Source organism: Vigna radiata, chromosome 2 (genome assembly GCF_000741045.1).
Source record: "Vigna radiata var. radiata cultivar VC1973A chromosome 2, Vradiata_ver6, whole genome shotgun sequence".
In the NCBI taxonomy this organism is placed as follows: Eukaryota; Viridiplantae; Streptophyta; class Magnoliopsida; order Fabales; family Fabaceae; genus Vigna; species Vigna radiata.
Window position 1 is genome coordinate 20230946 of NC_028352.1, and position 21225 is coordinate 20252170.

Genomic DNA, 21225 nt, shown 5'->3' on the forward strand with positions numbered 1-21225 from the left:
TTTACCTGACTGAGAAAGTACTTGGACAAGTACCTTTCTATTATTACTAATTAGGTGTATGCATAAGTAGTTCCATAGAAAACTGTCACATACTCTTTTTAGTTAAATTAATAGAAATTAATTAGTGTGTAGGGTTCACCTCATCTCCAATGTCATCCGCACTAGTGCAAAAATGTTGTTTAACGTCACCCCTTAGACGTCGGTTCCGTGAAAATCCGACGTCTATTATTGCACGGTGGCATTATCGTAAATAAATTGGAAAAGTAGACGTCAGTTTCGATGTCAGGCGACATCTATGACATCATAGATGTCGCACCTGCCGCAAACTGACGTCCAAATGCCTGAGGTATGTGATAAGACAGTCCATTGACGTCGGTGTGCACGGGGATCGACGTCTACTAGGCTGCAATTAATGTTGCCCATCAAATTCCAAGGAGCTTAGACGTAGACGTCGGCTAGAAAGGGCATCATCGTCTACGTCACTGACAGGAAATCAAACGTCAACCGGTTCAACTTTAGACGTCGAATAGACGTCGGATCCCGTGAAAAAGCGACGTCGATTGGGCTACAATTAATGTTGTTCACCTAATTCCCCAGGCAATTAGACGTCACGTAGTCAAACGCCGACGTCTAAGGCCTGTCTGAAGGCGGGAAGACAAAAATTCTTCAATGTAGACGTCGGTTCTGAGGGGCACCGACGTCTAAGTTCTTAAATTTTCACCAAATTTGAGGGTTTTAGACGTCGGCTGGGAGGGGCACCGACGTGAACTACCCTGACAGGAAACCAAAACGTCAATCTTTTCCACCTCATAGACGTCGGATCCCCTGAAACACCAATGTCTATAGACGTCGGTTTCTGGAACAACCGACGCCCCATTTCATTTTAAATAGACCGTAGACTCTTCTCACCATTCAGTTTCTGATCTCGTCTTCATCTCTTCTCCTTTTTCTCTGCTTCTCCTCTTCTTTTACTCGCTTGCGCACCTCTACTTTTTATCTCTTGCGGCATTGCATTGTCATTTCTCAATATGTTATTGTCTTCGTCCTCTCCTTTTTCTCTCTTGCATCCCAGGTGAGTGTTTTTTTTAATGCTTACCGTTTAAACTTTCTTTAGTTTTTTTATCGATTATCTTGTTGTTCAACTGATTAAAATTTGTTTTCTTTGTGTTGTGTTTTAGTGCAGTTTTGATCCTCTCTTTGGGTAACATACTGTAACATTCTCCCTTTGCTGGTTTCCTCACAAATAAAGTGGCGATCTTTTTAGTTTTCTATGGCTTCCGACCCAAAATGGAACTTGAGTCCTTGTCTAGTTCTCATGTCACCGTAATTTTTTTATTTTGCGGTTGAATAATGGGAAGTAGTCATGGACCCAGGTTCGGTTTTGGGTTGAATGTCATAGAAGATTCAAAAGACGCAAGCTTTTTTTGTGGGGAAACTAGCGAGAGGAGAGTGTTACACAATGCTACCGAAAGTCTGGATCAAAACTGCACTAAAACACAACGCCCTTGTTAGACGTCGGTTAATGCATGGTCCGACGTCTATAAGAACATAGACGTCGGTTAGTGTCATTTACAACCTCTATATATTCATGTTGACGTCGGTTTAGGAATAGGCGGACGTCTATATAGAGTAAATAATGTGTCTCTGCCTATCATGTCAGATACGAGACATACACTTATACAACACATGTAGATGAAGTTTTAAATTTAAAATATGCAATTTTTAGTCCGTCACATAATTACGATATTATATAAATAAAAATGAATTTAATGTTTTTCAAAGGTTTCAAAAATATAAAATGTTCAATCATCTATCCATATCTTTCTTTAATTTCAATCTTACATAATAAAAATTAGAAACTGAAAAAAAAAATATTCATTCTTACAAAAAATTAGAAATTGAAAAAGAATATAAATTTCATTCACCATTATAACAAATTGATCAAAACCTCAAGAAAATAACATTTGCTTCACATATGCCAACAATAAATTATTGAGTGGAAAATGGTGGGACCCACTATAATTTAATTAACGTGTCGGTCTACAATACAACACAATAAACATATAAGAAACGTGATGCTACATTAACATGCGTGGACTACAGAAACACAAAACCCTAAGGCTTTGTTCTTTTGCGAGGATTTGTGGGAGATGATTTGGGAGAGATGATTTGAATGAATTTGAGTGGATTTGAGGGTAATTTTATTGTTGTTTTTTTGAGTGGATTTGTGGGTAATTGAGAGTGGATTTGAGAGTAAAGTTTGTGAGAATTAGTGTAGGATTTGATTGATGTAACAGATTTAAAAAATTAATTTAATTGGTAAAAATTATAGATTACCAAAATGTCCCTAGGTATTAAAGTAATATAAAATGTGATTTTTGTAATGTTATATTTGAATGTATAAATGTTAATAAAGAGAGGAAATTAATCAATAATAATTGAAATAATAAGTAAAATTAATTTTTAAAATATTAAAAATTTATAATGTTGTAAAATAATTTTATTTTTAAATATAGTATTTGTTTGAAAAATAATGTTCAAATAGACAATTTTTACTCTTGCACCCCCAGATTTTCCTACATGCACCCCTCAGTTCTAAACCAGGCCAATACTAAAGCCCAACAGAAACCCTAATTCTCTTGCCAAACCCTAGCCGCCGCTCCTCCATGGCAGCTACATCGCGCACCACCAGCAAACCGTCGCACAGCGCCTCCATCATCTGCGACCATGTTTCTCACCACCATGCCGTCGTTCAACACCCATAGTCGTCAGCCACCCTAAAGCCACCACCGTCAACCTTCAACCGCTGCCAGCCACCATCGTCGGCGTGCTCGCCGACCATCACGAAGCTTCACGCCACCACCCAATCGTCAACACCGAATCCACCATGGCATCCATGGACGAAGGTTGACGTGGTCGACCTAAGCAATGGACGGAGGAAGGAACGCAGCAACGCATGTACAAACGACTCACACAGCGCCAACCGGAAACGACGCTGACAGCACCTCAAAAAGTCGCACAGGTTGCCTCGATCCGGATACGTGAACTCGCTGCACAAGGCCAATCCGGATACGTCTGCCATGGAAAATGTTAAAGAAGGTGGTTCCGGATACAGCAACCTTTATTCGGATAAGCCTCCTTTGGAACTCCTTAACCATGCTGGAACCAGATACCCTAGGCTTGGAACCGGATACACACACAGCTTCACCTCTTCAATCCCTCCTTCCACGAACTGCATCGTCTCTGTCATCATCATCAACACCGTTCATCCTCCTCCCATGCATGGCAGTGCTCTTCCTTTGCTATCACAGTCTTGTACCTGCAACAACACATCAAAAATGCATGTCGAGCATAGTATATTGGGTCATCACATGGCTGCAGTATAACTCGTGAAAGCACAGTGGCTTCTTGGCTTCTTTCTCGTCCATATGCACATGCGTATGTTATTTAAATTTTATGTTTGATTTTTTGTGTTGGAATTCAGAGGGGCACAAGGGTCTTTGTGGTAAAAATCAGCTCAAATCCTCTCACATTAGCGAGATGGTTTTAACAGTACCATCTCGTAAATCAGCTAATAACAACCAGCGCAAATCCGCTGAAGAGAACATCTCCTATCTCGCAATTCCATCTTCTGAAATCGCTGTAAATAGTGAATTCCATTCAAAGGAACACAAGGTGATAAGAGATATGATTATCCTTCTGGCAAAACCGACAAGAAAATAGTGGTCGCAAAATCGGTAAGTCAATATTTTTTATATTTTAATTTTTTAAACACGTGATTATTGTTTATTAATAATATTTTTCTCTTTCTATTGGAAGATTAAACACGTTACCTTTTTAGCTATATTATTTTTTTAGATGCATTGGATATTATTTGATAGTAATGTGTCCTAAGTAAGTTTTGGGGTTTCTCAGGTAAATTTTTAAACTAAAAAAATAAAAGAGTGTAGAATATTCTTATTGATTATACTTGTGCAAATATCACATACATTTAATTATGTAGTATAGGTTACACTTGTATTAAAAACAGAAATTATAAAAACACAGTAACATTTTTTAAATTACTAGTAAGTGTAGGTTAAAGGTTCAAATGAAACCGTAGCCTATTTTAAAACCTCGTCTAGGACACTACTAAATTACATCATAAAATTTGTGAATTTCAAAAACTTTTAATTTACAATTTTGATACAATCGGTTTAACCGTAACAAAAAATTTAAAATTTTCTTCATTTCTCAAACTATTATAATCCTTTAAAATTTCCATAAATAAAATTCAATGTTTATATGTGTAAAGGCCAAAGAAAGGACAACTTCAGAATTTACAGTTGAATCTTGATATAGGTTAATAGCTTTTTCTAACAATTTTTTTACAATAAAATATGTATTATTATTTTATTGATTTGTTTATTTTCAAAAAATATTTAGAACAATTACAAATTATTACGTGATAAAAAAAAGTTATAAAAAAAATTGTTTTAAAAAAATTCTTTACAATTAATATTAACCTAATAACTACCCTCCAGAATTTTCTGATGTAATGACCTTCATTTCCAAGTAAAGCAATGAGTGGACCGTCCAACTCTTTTTTTACAGCAAGTCTGATGAGTGAGAGTGGGACAATATCTTGCTGTTTTAGTGTCTTTTTGTGAAAACCTTTCAAAGTGAGACTGACACCCGGGGTACGACAAGTCTACTTTCAAATATTTTAGTTTGACAATTAATTTTGTTTCCACACGGTACTAGCATAAGCTACATTCTTTGGACCATGGTTTGACAATTAAAATTGTCCCTACACTCCTTCATTATTCACGTTAAAAAGGCTGTATATTTTGGCCTTCAAGGAAATTTACGTTAACTATAAAAGAAATGTTATTTAATCGAGTTTTTTTCCAATTGGCGAGGGTTTTCACCTTCTACAAAGTAATTTTTTGGGATTTTTCAAATCGTCGCAGTTTGAGTCGCCACAAACTATCTGTGGGGGTTTTCCGCGATCCCTGATATCACATTCAATTTGCGGAGGTTTTTCTACGAAAGGTAAAAACCTTCTTTATTACTGGCTATTATTTTGTGAGTTTTTAACCTCCTTTATTTTCAACTATTTAATCATATTTAATACCTGTATTCTTTTACACTATTTTTTGGGATTAATATATGCTATTAAAATTGACAATTATATTGTAATCTTCCTCATTTGTATGATTTAGTTTGAGATTTATTACTTTATTTTGCTAACATTATTTGTGTCACCATTTAAGAGGTTTATATTTTTGGGTCAAAAATATTTATTTGTAAAAATTATAAACATATTAATGTAACAAAAGACATCACAAATTCATATAATTCCACAGTCAAAATTATCATTTTAACATAAAAGCAGTTTAAAATAAAACTCATCCTTACAACTTAATCAATAAGTACTCAAAATTCAAAATAAAGTACATATAGTTTTATTATAAAAAATATCATAAACTTCCTAAATATTACTTCCACAAGATGATTGTCTTAATATTCAAAGGAGACTCGGACTCATTTGCATCATAAGCTTGCTAGACTCTCAACTCTCTCCTAGACTTTTATTTTCTTAAAGTTGTTCATTCTTCTTTGAAGAAACACCTTTCCATCCACTCTTCAAGCACGTAAACTCAATATCTGAATCTCTCATGCATCAATCCATCAATTTTGCAATTTAGTTAAGCACAACATGGAAGGTCCATCCATCAATCCTCATATTTGTTGTTTCTATTTAAAAGTCAACACTTGGTAAGAAAATAAACCATACGTTTAGATATGAAAAGGAAAAAAATTAATCAAATAGACATACAAAACATGTCTGCAAATGGGAAATGACTGAAGATCTGGTCCACATTCACAACATGTATGCAGAAAAATAAAAGAAAAAATGTCAAATAAAATTCATTTTATTTGATATTTTCTGAACAAATGCAGACATATCTCTATTTACCTAATGTCCACATCCGAAGGCAATGTCTTTCGCATTGCTGAGACAAATGGAACAAACCTGCATAAGGCCAAATTAATCACAAATGTGAGATTTAAAGATCATGAAACAACAAACAAAATTTATTTATACGTAAATTGTTTTTAAATACACATAATTCCAAACAAGTTTATGAGAAAGTAATTAACATTTTTATATTAAATCAGTTTTTATTATAAAGGTGTTAATGATAAAGTAAGCAAGCAAATATGAAATATTTCGGAGTTCCTTTACTAATAAGAAATGAAACAAGAAATATGTTTGAAAGATAAGTGATAACGGTAATTCTTACCATTATCTATGGTGCAATTTTCTTACCAAATCAACTCTCTCGAAGCTTGAAACACGCTTAATCCTCTCTCTAATCTAACTTTGTGAATAAATTCAGCTTAGGTTACACACATCAGTTTTCATCACTAATTCCTCAAATTTTGTAGGAACTTTGTGTGCTTTGGAAGGACATTCGAACTATCAAGAGTGGGGAGCCAAGGAAGAGCTAAATAGATGAAGTTTAGAAGATGTTTCCTTGCAAAAATGACGCCTGGACGCCCCAGAGGGCACTGGGCGCCCCAGAGGGCAATGGACACCCTTCAGTTCACACTTTCTCCCAAATGATGGCGCCCGGGCGCCTCAGAAAAGGGCGTCGGGCGCGACTTTTTGCTAAGATGGCACCCTAGACCTATAAAAGGCTCACATTCTTCGAGGGTGATATCTTCTTGGTGGCTGAAGCTTAGAAACATCATTTTGGACCTCTAGGAGCTAGTTTTGAGTTGTGGGAACTCTCATTTCTTCTTCCTTGGGTCTCCATCTTCTCCATTTTCTTCCATTGTAAGCTTAAGCTCTCCATGACTATGAAGAGCTAAGTTCTTTTTGATGGGGAATGATGTAAACTTTACAACCCACTTGTAAATGCACTTGGTTTAAATGAAAATATGCTTCTTTCATTACTTGCTAGTGTTTATTTCTTTGCTTAAAGCTTGTTGTTAACACCCAATTTCGTCCGAATACTAGGAAATACTTTTTTTGCTTTTTATTTTATTTTATTTTGCTTTATCTTATTTCATGTCCTTTTATCATTTTAATTTTGCTTTGTTTTATATCATTTTTATTTTATTTCTATTTTTATATTAGTTTCTTTATTTTTTTATATTAATTCGATTTTTATTTTTACTTTTACTTTTCATTATTTAGAGTTATTTTATTTTATTTTATGTTAATTTCTTTTTGTTGTTTAGTTTTATTTATTTTATTTTTTCTTATTTACTTTAATTTTTTATGTTAAACGTTAACAAAAACACACAAAAATCTAAAAAAAAAAGAAAGAAAAAATAAAAAAAAAGCGTAATAGTCAAACTAAGTTGTTATTTTAGGAAAATCAGACTTTGCTTCTTCTCATCCCCAGTCTATACAAACACCATCCGAGCTTCCCATCCTACAAGGCTTTCCTGCAATAGTGTCCCTCCTGCTACAACATGGTGCTCACAATGTACAAGCCAAGAATCGCAGAACTGCAATCTTACATCAAAGAGGAAAGGAAATCTGAATTACTTTGGTTAATCGATGATCGAAACATAAAAAGAAGAAAGAAAACAAACAGGAAATCCTACAGAAAGCAGAGGGGAGGACAGTCATTGGGGGATCGGATTTCCTTTACCACGCCTTGCCTTAGAGAACCCGGGGGATGATTTTTCATTCACAAGGAGGGAGAGACCACAACAAAAAGGACAAGAGCACAACAAGAGAGGGAGGATCATGAATCATCCGAGGAAGCACCTCACAATCAAAGAACATTAGAGACCTCACCCGTGACTGTCCCAACCACGTTTCCCTTTCAATTCCTCACCACCTTTAACACCGATCATCATCGGCTTTGGAATTGATCAAGAAGAAATTGCAGGATTCAGGAACACTTGTTACTTCCTCTTCTATTCCTGTGCCATCAGTACAAACAGGATCTCAATCAAATGGTTCAAAAGCAATTGAATCTACCTCTAAGGGCATGCAAGCAGATAATAGTAAAGATAAGCAAAAGATACTAATGGTGCTACTAATGTTTCTGATACATCTTCAGATTCTAAAGATGAAGACAGTGGGCCTTCAAAGGAGGAGTGCATCATTCAATACAAGGTATATTCGTCTCTTTCTTTGAGTCGATGTAGTTCTTTTCTGTTGTTTTATATTATGAGGAATCTTAATCCTGCTGCCCTGATTTCATTATTGGTTGGTAAATAAGTTAAAATTACCATGTGAAATGTATTGCCCCCACTTTGCATTTTCTTTTACCCTTGGTTTATTATTCAATGAAACTTTTGTTTGGTTTGGATGTTATTCACATTGTTGTTGTTATTATATTGTTTTTAAAATTTTATAATCGAAGTAGTTTATTAAAGACTGTTAAATTGTTGTATATTTGTATTTAATTTAATTCTGTAGTGCACCATTTCTGTGACAAATTAAAATTAAAATTGTTGGATCAAGTATTTCAGAATTTTGCTTTCTTCCATAGTCATGGTGCCTCCTATAGTTTAGTTTTTCTTTGAGCTATAATTCCTTTTAGTTTTGTTAGGAAAAAAGGCTTGCTTGAATTTTTAGTTTCCCCAATTGACATCCTTGCTTGAATTTTTAGGATTTGACTAGATAGTTAGTTGCTATATTTCTCTTTGGTCCTTGGAATTTAAGCCTCCTAAGTTTTACGGAGAGCCACTAAATTGCCTTANATATGTATAATATCCCCTGTGACGCAAGGGTGTAACCCCTTTCTCATAAGCATTCTAAAGGCTAGTTTAAGNTGGCCTGACCTCCTCCTTGATATTTGAATGTTACTATACTGTTCTGATAGTGGATCCCTTACTTTGACAATGATCTTCATGTACCATTGTTTCTGAACTTATTGAGTTCCATTTCCTGATTAGAGGGAAGTGTATTTGGTCCTGATAGAAATCAAGAACCACCGCTAAATTGAGAATCTAAGAGAAAACAGAAGAGAAGTTAGTGAGATATCTCATTCTGACTTTTAACAAAATTATAAGTTCTTGAGTACATGCCAACTGGCTGACAGCTAAGCAAACTTTTATATATTATTCTGTTTCAAGTCCTCTAAGAACAAATTTTAACTAAACTATTGTTGACACCCTGGAAGAAGCCGCACAACTAAAAGATAGAGCAGATAATTATAAGGTTAGTTGATTATTTTGAGGTTTTACTTTATGTATTTGGTTTTGTTTGATCTAGCACTCTCTTTTTCTAACTGTTGGTATAAATACTATTGTTTTATAGAACTCTGGGTTTGACTTTGAAAGCAATGAGACATACTTTCGAGCTGGGTTGAAGTTTTTGCATGGAGCATCTATTTTAGAAAATTGTGACAATGACAGTAACAAACTTGGGGAAATGAGTCAAATGCAAATTTATGGTACTGCGGCCAAACTTTTCAAGTAAGTGAAAATTCTGAAGCTCTAAGTAAATGTTATTTTTGTATGATCTTAGGTTTTGACCTTAATTNAGTTATTGATTGGAAGTACATTTTGAGGGAAAGTGATTTGATAACATGCAACTTGGTTCGTTATAAATAAGGTTGGAGTGAGTGTCAGCTCTCGGGTTCCTGGTTTCCTTGGTTCATTAACAGCTTAATGAACTGAAAATCTTGTTTGGTTTATAAATAAGCCTAGCTTTAGCTTTCATATGTTTAACTCATTAGTTGGCCTGATCTATAATTCATACTTTTTTTAAAATAATGTGGGTGATTCTTTTTGATTTGGAAACTTAAGGCTTATAACAACGTTTTAATTGTAATTTGCAATGCTTTTAAAGAAGTCAAGCCATGTCATTATAATAAAAAGTTAAAATCCATTAAATAACGTTTANAAGTTTGTTGCACTATTATTGTCTTTCTCTTGTGCTATGCTATTGACCTTTAATGTTGAAGTTTGTTGTTNGGGGATCTGANAGTGTAGTTTGGTAAGAAATAGTAGTTGGAAATATGGTTGTGTTGTTTGAGAGAAAATCAAGATGGATGTCAGCTGTTTTTGCCATGCAATTTTCTATTGCGTAATCAGAGGCAATTTTCCATGACTTAAAATTTTCAATAAATTTTCACTAATAGTAAAGAGAGTAAGAGAAATAGTGTGTTGCTTGAACTTCTTTGGTATATTCTTGTATCATTTCTTTGCATAATATTAACTCAATTTAGCATTGATATCAAATTTTTGTTAACGCAGGTACTAATGTGAAGATAGCTTCTGCTCCATCCAGCGTGGTAATTCTCTCCCCAAATAACTTTGATGAGATTGTCATGGATGAAATAAAAAGATGTTCTAGTGGAATTCTATGCACCATGGTAAGTATACCTAGATGATTTGCAAAACTTCATTATATCTGTAGTTTTTTTTTTCATTTTAAATTTTTATTTTCAATATGTTTCTTGATAAATTTATAATGTTTTACAGGTGTGGTTACTGCAAGGCCCATGCCACAGTAAAGATGTTCTTCGGTCACTCCTATTATAGCTTATAGTTATTGTATCTTATAATTCTGATATAATTTCTTTACCTCCATCTTTTAGTTGTTTTATCTTTATAACTGATATAATTTCTTTTATTAAAATATACAAGTGTCCATATACCAAATTGTTTTTAAATTGCATATGTATAGTTAATTTGAAAGTTCTGTTTATCTCTTCTTATTAAATATATAAAATTTCTAGTTATTGAATGCAAATATGAGATTATTTATTTTTTTTATAGTTATAAAGTTACATACGGATTATCCGTATGTAATTTAGATACGGATATTACATACGGATTATCCGTATGTAATTTATATACGGATTATCCGTATGTAATTTATATACGGATTATCCGTATGTAATTTATATACGGATTATCCGTATGTAATACTAGCTACGACAGTATTATATACGGATTTTTGTCCGTATATAATCCGTATATAATAAAAAATTATATACGGATTTTGGGCCTTATATACGGATTTGGGCTGTAGATAATGATGTTTTTTCTTGTAGTGATATCCAAAAAACTGATTTTGAGCGGGAACACGTGAAGAATATTCCATATGCTTAAGCTTTTGGAAACCTTATGTATGCACAGGTTTGCACTAGACCTGACATTGCATATGTTGTTGGAGTTTTGGAAAGATATCAGAGTAATTCAGGTGTTGACCACTGGAAAGCTGCAAAGAAGTTAATTAGATATCTTCAAGAAGGTAATTCGTTTCTTATTTTGAGACTACCTCGCATGGTGTATGGTTGAAGAGTTTCATTTATGGGCTTAGAGTTGTGGACTCTATTTCTAGGCCATTAAGGTTGTACTGTGACAACTCTGCTGTAGTTTTTATGGCTAAGAACAATAAAAGTTGATGTCGAAGTAAGCACATTGACATCAAATACTTAGCCATCAGAGAACATGTTAAGGAAAAGAAAGTGGTCATTGAGCACATAAGCATTAAGTTGATGATTACTGATCCTTAACTAAAGGCATGCCACTAAAGAATTTTAAGGATCATGTAGTGCAAAGGGGACTTGGTTCCATGATGTAATTTCATTATCCGTACATTTGTTATTTTTCAATGAAACTCTTATTCAGTTTGATGTTCTTCTCATATGTTTTTGTGCACATTTATTCTAAGAAGATATCATTTAGTTTTGATCTAGCATAAACACATGGTTTATGCATTAAGTTGAGAGATAATGTTGATAGAAATATATATTGTGGTACATGGAAGATAATACTCACTATCAGAGGACCTATCGCCATGACTCGTATATATTATGTCACTTGTTGTGGTTAATAATTGGATAATGGGCCAAGTGGGAGAATGTTAGCATTTATTTTAATTATAGAATAAATATTATAGCATTTTAAGTTTCTATTTTTAAGGAACATAAAATGGTCCATTAAGCCAATTATATTTATCCTTTTTAACTGCATAGAGGTTATGGAGCAGTTATTATATTGTTTAAAGGTAAAACCCAACCCATTATTTTTAAACCTGTGATGGCCAGACTTTATATAAAGGGAATGAGTTACTCTCAGTTTTAATCACTAAGCCTATTCCTCTATTCAGAAAACACACCATCGAGTTTTGAATGAGTTAAGGTTTAGAAAACAAAGTTGTCTCTATTGGGATTACAAAATTGCAATGGCAAGAGATACGCACATTATTCTTTCATTTTTGCTTCCGCTGTTCTTTATCTGAATGTGTTAATGTGATGTTAATATTACATGTTTAGATCAATTTTACTCTGCTCTATTTTTATCATTTGGTCTATTTATTTTATCAAACACATGTATGTTTAAGGGCAGAGAGTTAATGGGTATTATATTCTTTGAAGCTGTGAAATTGTGTAGTGCCTATATGTCAAGAAAAAGATTAAATAAGCTGGTTGTACTCTTATAAGTAAAAAGTAGCAATAGTATTCTTGAACCTCGGAGAGTTTAATTTATAAAAATTGATAGTAATTGTTCTGTTACAATTCCAAAATTGGATGAGTGAGTGCATATGTTAGTGAACCAGCAGCATGTGATAAAATAATTCAATTTTGATGCATGTGCAAGGCTAGGTGTGGTTAAGTAGGATTTTTTAAAAGTGATGTAAGCATGTATGTGTTTGGACATAGATATTGTAATTTAAAAGGAAATTATCAGATTTCATGTGGTTTCTTAGTTCCATGCTTAGGAGTTATTGGCATACTATTGGTTTTTTTTTTCGTGATGTTTAATATCAAAGGCATGTTTGGGTCTACTAAATGCTTAAAAGTATATAATAATCTTGTTCATTTTGTTTTTTATATGATTCCCAATTTTCTGCTTTGTAAATATGGTGAAGAAATATTGCTAACACTTGTTTGGATAGGCTTCTTTTGGAGATTTTAACATATTGATCTTTTTATTTTATTTTATTTGGTAGGGTTGTGTTTTAATCAAGCTGCCTGTCTTCCATAACCAAAAATTGTTTTTTGATGAAGCTTTGGTGTTTCCCATTACAATATGTTTAAACTTTCCCATTAAACTTGCGTTTTTTGATGAAGATGCAAAACAGCATAAAATTAAGATATGCCAGGTGCTGTAAATGTAGATTCTGATAGTTGTAAATGCTGGTTGATTGCTTTATGCGTTTATTATGCAGTATGTGTGAATAATTCTGGCTGTGTACATGTATTCTAAGGTATTCCAGATTGTAGTATTCTGTTATGAATCTATTGGTGACTATTATGAATGTTATATCTATTGGTGATGGTGATTGTTGTAGTTATGATAACATGTTAAATGTTATATCTATTGTCTGTGTGACATCTTTTTGAGAACTTTATTATTGGTTTCATTATAACTTCCAGGCTGAAATCAACTATCTTGCAACTACAACATCCTAATCTTGTCAAGTTCATAGGCTACTACTTAGAGGCTCAACACAGGCTTCTAGTTTATGAATATATCTTTGCAGTTGTTTGCTATCACTCAAAGCCTTGGTTTTATTTAAATAAATTGTAATCTGAAACTACTTTAAATATTGTGAAAGTTTATAGAGTTTGAATTTCAAGAATATGAGATTTTTGAATGTATTACACATGTATGTGCGTGTATACCTAAATCATGTTGAAACATTTAACTAGTGTAACAATTATAAACTTTCTATGTATATATAATCTAATGTTTCAAATATTGTTGAATAATTTAATGGATTTTCTTGTGTTGTTTAGTCAGTGAATTTTCGGAAATTTATAGATAAATTGAATGGATAGGAAGGTCAAAAAAAATAAAAAAAGTTGTAAATAAATTATAGATTTTGATGATATAATTTACAAAGTTTATCGTAATAAATTGGACCTACAAGTAATAAAAATATATCATAATAGTTGGACGTATTATGAAAGCTAATTAAAACAGGTAATTGAAAATGTGTTATAAAAAGTTGAATCTTCTATGACACATTATTAAAAGTATATTATAATAAACTGAACTTACTAACAAAACATTCGATACACAATAGAAAGTGCAAAGTTTCTATGACTTAGAATATTTATCATTATTTATCATAGAAAAATCATTTCACTTGTCATAAAATGTTTTGTCAGCACTAGTGGCCTCTCTACCTACAAAGCACGATAGTATGAAATTTGACCTCTAAACCAATCGAATTCCTAAACCACGCTAGTCAAGCCAATTAGAGACCCATTATTATAGTAATTATAGTCCAAGAGTTTCTTTTATTTCCAAACGTACAAATCATTGCTTTTAATGGAATGTCTTCGATGCACATATTCCATAGTTAAGTCATTTAAATGTCATAAACAACACAAGAACCCTAAACTCTGTTGAAGCTCATATATGCACAATTTATACACTGAAATGTATTTTCTCAATTTAAATGTCATAAACCTACCCCGTTTCTCAACACTAAGGAACATCTTTGATCCAATAGCTCGCTGCCACATGTAACAGGGTCTTATTCTCAATTTTAGTAAAAACACCCATCATTCCTTTTGTACCCACCACAAGCAACAACGTTATAATTTTCCTAAAATAATTTGGTCAAGATCAATAACTAAATCTGTCTATTTTACAACTTGATGTTTCGTATAATTTAATCATTATAAAATATATTAAGATATATTAAAGAGATAAGAGATAAAAGGATAAAGGTGTATATAACCTATCCTTAACTCTACCATCTAATCATTGTAAAACTTTGCAGCATACCAACATGGTTAGTATTTTATGGAAAGATATAATGTCTTTTTGGATAAATTCAAAGCAAATTGAAATCCAGTATCATCCTCAATATAACATTTAACTTGCTAATATTTACTTCAATTTGTTATTGGAAGAAAAATGCATTTTAATTGTCTAAACGTGATGTTTAATAATTGACAGAAATTTTCGTTTTTGACAAATTTTTATTCTTTGACAAGCTTGTGGAACAATCCCAAATGATACGCAAGCAACATGGGGTTTGAAGCCGTTACACAAAATGTAGATTACCAACAATTAATTAAAGACCAAAGCTTCTAAGTTTATACAGACATCTTATTAATTAATAAAGCTTCAATGTGATCTTTCATTATCCCTCCAGCATTTGTAAAGATATCTTCGTCTTTGTAAAGCACGTCAACCACACGTGCAAAGTTGACCGCAGGCATAAGAAATTTCATTGGTACTTGAATAGGAGCTAAGCATGCATTGTTTATGTCCTTCCATGCATTCTCAACTAACTTGCGTAGTTCTTCAATGGCACATTTCCTTGAGATTTTATACTCTTTCATATAGCATTGAATGCTTGAAACAACATGTTTTCTCTCCTGTTCAAACTTCACAGACAAAAATAGCAACAAAAAGTAAAAACAGAATCCAAACAAAATCAATATTAACATATAGGATTCACAAATGATCTTAGAAAAATTATTATTTCTTTATCTTTTAAAATTTTAAGAGTTTTGCAATTGCCAACTCTTAATATAAGATAAATTTCTTCATATCAAATTACTTATAAGTGGTTCATATAGTTTATAAAGAAATTGACAAGTACAATTCTATTATTATTATTTCTTCTAGATATATTTTCTAAAATTAGGTATAATTTGTTATTTTCTATTTACTTAAATTGATAAAAATTAATAAGTGTGTAGGGTGCACCTCATCTCCAACAATGTCATCCATAATCCTAAGCAGAACTATAGAAGCTGAAATAATTACTGGTTCATTCGTTGCCCATAGAAGGATCTCCTCTGTTGTATCTTCCATGCCTAGGAAGGATGATGTAATCAACATAGGATAACCACTGGATGTTGCTCTTACTTGCATGTATTCCTCCACTGTTGGAACGTGGTTGGAATGGCACCATCTTGCCTCAACCATCTGAGCCTGGACTAGTCTTTTTATCTAGCATAGAGGCACAAATATATAATATTGAGAAATATATTCCACACTTTTCACTGGATATAAGAAAAAGATGGTCACACTTTGTGTATCTCAAATCATACAGGTTTTGAATCTTTCTACATCAATCTTAACTTTTAATAAAATATTAATATTTTAATAATTCTCCTTTATTCATCTCATTTTATTTTATATTTTAAAATAAAATTGTTTTTTTGGTGTTGAATACTATGAGTAAAAAAGTGATGTCTATGTATCATCACCCATCAAATAATACAATTTCTATTTTTCTAATGAAATAAAAATTCTCAGACAGAATATCTGAGATGATGTCATTCCTTACGGAACTGGACCTTAATTAGAAAGATTATTAATATAACAAAATGATGAAATTCTTGTTAAGATATTCGGAATATCTTTATATTAAACTTTTAGTATATTTGGATAGGTCCTTTCAACACACGCAACAGGTATAAAAGTACGTATTATTTACGAGGTAAAATTGTTTATTCATTTATTATTATTATTTTTATTACATGTAATATGCTTCTGACTCCAAAGTGTTTTAAAATTATAATAAATATTATCGAACGTTTATAGTTAGATTGTAATATTTAATGTAGCTTCTTAGTATCAGTTGAATAAAGAATAAGAAAAAATCATTGAAACTATAATTTTACCTCTCTCGTGACATACTTAATGCAATATACTTTTCCTTGCTTTCTCATCTCTTGGTCAATTTCTTCACATACGTCCAAAATTAGCTTATAACAAAATTGCATGTATTTTGGAAGATCAACCAAGCAACTAATATCCCACCTGCTAGTTTGGAGAAAGTTATCTTTGATATATTGGTAGAATTAAGCTAAAGATATATGATTTTGATGTGCTAACCTGTCAATTGCATTGGTGAAAAGCTCAAGTTCTTCTATGGTTCCATAAGCATCGTAGATGTCATCAATGATGGTACCTAGAGTTGCTAATTTTGCTATTATCCATCTAGAATATTGTGGTTCAAAGTATACCCCTAATGCCCAAAAGTAACATTCTACGATCCTATCTCGTGTGAAAGGTAAATTGGATGACACATCCAAATCCTTATACCACCATCTGAATAAAAAACAAAACAACATTAATATTCCAAAGACAAAACAAAAGGATAGAATGTTTAACTGATATATATATATATATATATATATATATATATATATATATATATATATATATATATATATATATATATATATATATATATATATATATATTCATCGAAAGATAATATGTCTGAGAAAGATATTACTTGGTTAGACTGCCCAGTTCTTTCAAATATAGCTCCTGCAACTTGTTAAAATCTAATTTTGCAAATGTTATCAGTTTTTCGTCATGAGATGGATATTCTTCGTAGAAAGACAAAAAGTATGTTGTCTCCAACCTAGGAAAACCTCGGCGAAGTGATTGTTTTAAGGAATGCTGAACTCGTGCCACAAGAGAACAACTTAGTTGGGTTGTTATAAACTTAGTTAATTGCTCCAGACTAAAATTGTGTGCTTCTTCAAGTACATTTTCTCCATGACATCTTAGTTGGGTTGCTTCATACAAACTTAACATTCCTTCAATATCATCGGCTAAACATTCCTTAAACTTTCCAGTTTGGTCTTCAAATTTGAAAAATACACCTGTTGAACTTATAAACATGTGTTAATTTCAAGATATATATTTAATTATACAACTATTATACAAGGGATGCCACCACCCAAATGACTTAAACATTAAAATCAAACCATTGTATAGGCTTTAATCACCCTATAAACCAATCGTAAAAGTGAAAATTCTTTTAATCAAATAAAAATATGTTGCATAATTTAAAAGAAACACTAGAAAAAAAAAAGGGATACCGTCCCTCACATGTAACTTTTCAGTTGATTAACTTTTTGGAGACAAGATCTATGATTTTATCTTGTAGAAAATTGAGACCATAGATCATATTTCTAAGAAGTTGTCAACCGAAAAATTAGAATAGATAAAATTATATTTATAAGAGGTTGTTAAGTTTTGATGAGTTATGTCCTATTGCCATTCATTGATTTGAGTATTCAAACTAAGGCAAATTTTATAACCATTAACTTTCTAATGCCATTTCATGGTTACTTACTTTAATTATCTTGCAGTCTACTTTTATATATATATATATATATATATATATATATATATATATATATATATATATATATATATATATATATATATATATATATATAAAGTTCATCTTTATTCTAGAAAAGAAATCCATTATTTTATTTTATATAGCAGTTTCTCTCTCTCCGTTCATATTTTTTATAAAGTTAAGTTTGATGGATCTTTATATGAGAAGGGGACTGTGGTGGAAGGTGAAGAACTGGTTTGTTTTGAAGATCCAATTAAGGGGATTAGTTCCATCAAAGGATGGGAGCGGTCTAGTTTTATTTTATCGATCGGTAAAGGGTGTTGAGCGATTGAGAGGTGAGTAAGGTGGAATGTATGATTCTCAATGTCCATGAAGGTGTTGGAAAAATTGGCTTGGACTAGGAAGATCTATTCTAATTTACAGTCAAAGTAGGTCAATGGGTCAGGTGGGTTTTGTCATGGGTGGAGGGAGTAAGACTGAATGAAAACACCAAATGTAAGAAATAAAATAGAGAGAAGGGAATAATCTAGAAAAGCAAGACAAAGAAGAATATTAGGAGAAAATATGTAATAATTCCTTATAGCCTTCACTACTCAAGACAAAATGTTCTATATATAGACACTACTTATTACAACTAATATTTCTTCACATAGATATAATAGTTTTTCCTCTATTTTAGATAAGGATGACAGGTCACTTAGTAATAAAATATTCAAGATAAATTGGCGGATAAATAACCTTCTTAGGAAGGTCAATAGAAGATCTGGAATAATACTTGGGCTATGCTTGGACTTCAGCATCTGGGATCGTATTTCAGTTGTACTCAGCATTTAGGGCACTATTTGTGTTGCACTCACATTGTGTATAGTCAATAGGATCTAGTACAGTAATTAAGAGTCTAATGATTCTTTCACCCAAAAGTAAACTTAAACAATATATTTAATACCATCGTAATGATTTCAACAAGAAGTTATTGTTCTTTGAAAGGTAAATTTTGTTAAATGCTCATGTAAACCTACTTGAAGAAATGCGGTATCCATGTTGTCTAAGCAGCCGAAAGAGTAGAGCCGTGTGGTAAAGATCATGGCTGTCGTCAGCTATGATATTATTGTCCTTTGTTGAAATGTCATAAACTTGAGATAGAGCAGTGTCAATTTCGTGCTCAAAATGGTAAGACACACCCAAACGTTGGACTGAATCAATGAAGTTCAATTTAAAAGAGAAATTGTTATCATCAATAGATGAAACAAGCCTCTTCCTCACGTGCTCTTTTAGTAGTTTAGCTTGTTGAATACGGCTATCACTTTCCTGCATGAAGTAATGAATTAAGGCCCGTCTTATGAAATGTTATCTACACAGATGAAATTTTAAATATATGCAAATGTAACATTTTAAATAAAGAGATTGAAAAAGTAAAGGGACGAAAAAGTAAATACAGCGGAAGGAACATAGGAAAGAAATCGATCGCCCCAAACGGAGGGATGAAAATTTGCAGTGGGTCGAGTGAAGGGAGGTTTTGCACCAGTGCCAGAAATTGGAAGTGATAAGCCTCCGTTGGACATGGTTTGATGGGACTATGATTATTACAAAGTAACAGACACCCTTCTTCAATTGTGTATTGTTCCTTTCTATCACATGGTATACTGACACACGCAATTTATAAGAGGTAATGTATTCAATTGAGAATATATATCTTTGAGTCCACATAATTAAGAAACTGTATAAATGAAAAGAAAAATAAATTTCAATGTTTTTTAAAAGTTTCAAAAGTAAAAAAAATCAATAATTATTATCAATATCTTTAATTTTTAAATTAGTTAATGTTAAACATCACTAAACTTAGATACATTAATTATGGTCACAATTATTTTTATTTGGTTTAATAAGTATATTCTGGTTTAAATAAACTCTTGTGGCTGAAAAAAATATATTTATAAAATAGAAAAGTTATTATTTTTATAAACGAATTCAAAATTATTTGCGTATTAAATAAGCCAAAGACAACGGTTTCTTACTGTCTATTACACCTGTAGACTGCTTCTATAAATACTTTACACATGTCCCTGTTTTCAATAATCAATAATATACACTCTTCATTCAGTTTCACTCACTTTCATTTTTCTAGGTTATTCTTCTATGCTATCTCTCTGCTTCTTCTGTTACATAAAAAATATGTAAAGATGTCATATCAAACGAATAATATGATCACACATGTTAACAAATTTCTTGCTATGCAAACTTCCACCTTTTTCAAATTATAGTTTTTTTTAGTTCTGTCAGACTTTTCTCGATATACAAACATGTTCTATTTTTCAACAAACCGTTTCAAGTTATATCTTTTATCCAATTAGGCATTTTACCTTCTTTTCGAACTTGTTATCTTGATTATCTGCGATATTTTGAAGTGAAACTTTTTAGAACTCTATCCTCATATCAATCCTCCATGACCTTTCTTTGTTATTATAATGAATAGGTTAACATTGTTGAACTAAAATAACTGAAAGATTTAGGAAGAAAGATTTAGAAAAAATAAATTATTTTAAGATTAGTTTGGAAGAAAATTAGATTTATTAAAATTATAAATAATATGTTTAATAGAAATGAAGTGTAAGATAGAAGTGAATTTTTTTTTTTAATTTGGTTGCAGTGAAAGCAAGTTCAGGGTATGCAATTGAGTGTGTAATTTAAGAAATTATAATTTTTTGTAGAATTGGCTGGTTGTGATTTTCGATATAGAATTGAGGCTTGGAAAGCTTGGAGTTTATGGTTCAGAGAAAATGTATAGCTGCTGTTTTTGGGTACGGAATATTAAGCTTTTTAAGGGATCACGTTTTATGGTTCAGCACATTACATTTTATGGGTCATATTGTCTTAAGTCTCTGAAATATTTTAAAAGAAAACTTGCGAATGGATTAGTTTTGTGTAGGGAAAATTTTCTGGTTATGTTGCTGTTTGGAGCAGTTGATAATGGTTAATATAATGTTTAAGCCTTTGGAAAAATTTGGTTTGAAAAAAAAAATTGACGCATGATTTTGGTGAAAACTGAAGCATAGAAGGGATTGTTGCAGAGGCTTCTTTCTGGAATTAATTCTGGTGCAGTGTTTTATGGATTGTTTTGAGTTTATAATTGGTTGTTTTAATTGGTATGGTGCTTGAAGCTGACGCATGAAACT

At 32.0% G+C, this 21225-nt stretch overlaps 1 protein-coding gene and 2 long non-coding RNA genes across 6 annotated transcripts; 2 read left to right on the forward strand and 1 right to left on the reverse strand.

The window, feature by feature from the left end:
• The first annotated feature begins 7883 nt into the window (after window positions 1–7883).
• LOC106754055 lies at window positions 7884–10632 on the forward strand. Of its 2 annotated transcripts, XR_001375275.2 has the most exons (5): window positions 7884–8125; window positions 9138–9175; window positions 9275–9432; window positions 10216–10334; window positions 10444–10632. It is a non-coding gene; the product is annotated as an uncharacterized LOC106754055 (long non-coding RNA). The 2 variants fall into 2 exon arrangements; XR_002667223.1 differs by lacking the exon at window positions 7884–8125 and having other exon boundaries at window positions 8132–9175; window positions 10444–10631.
• Window positions 10633–10962: 330 nt separating this feature from the next.
• On the forward strand, window positions 10963–13555 carry LOC111240589. The gene is made up of 2 exons (XR_002666019.1): window positions 10963–11218; window positions 13350–13555. It is a non-coding gene; the product is annotated as an uncharacterized LOC111240589 (long non-coding RNA).
• A 1324-nt stretch (window positions 13556–14879) lies between these two features.
• LOC106755584 (probable terpene synthase 2) lies at window positions 14880–19710 on the reverse strand. Of its 3 annotated transcripts, none has more exons than XM_022778764.1 (7): window positions 19489–19710; window positions 19072–19360; window positions 17321–17564; window positions 16783–16998; window positions 16569–16707; window positions 15646–15891; window positions 14880–15320 (listed from the first exon to the last, which is right to left on the reverse strand). In XM_022778764.1, exons 1-7 carry the CDS (start codon window positions 19612–19614, stop codon window positions 15027–15029), a joined length of 1554 nt encoding a protein of 517 aa, XP_022634485.1. In that variant the 5' UTR covers window positions 19615–19710; the 3' UTR covers window positions 14880–15026. The 3 variants fall into 3 exon arrangements, with proteins under 3 accessions (XP_022634485.1, XP_014493249.1, XP_014493248.1); XM_014637763.2 differs by having other exon boundaries at window positions 15706–15891; window positions 17189–17564; XM_014637762.2 differs by having other exon boundaries at window positions 17189–17564.
• Window positions 19711–21225: the final 1515 nt, after the last annotated feature.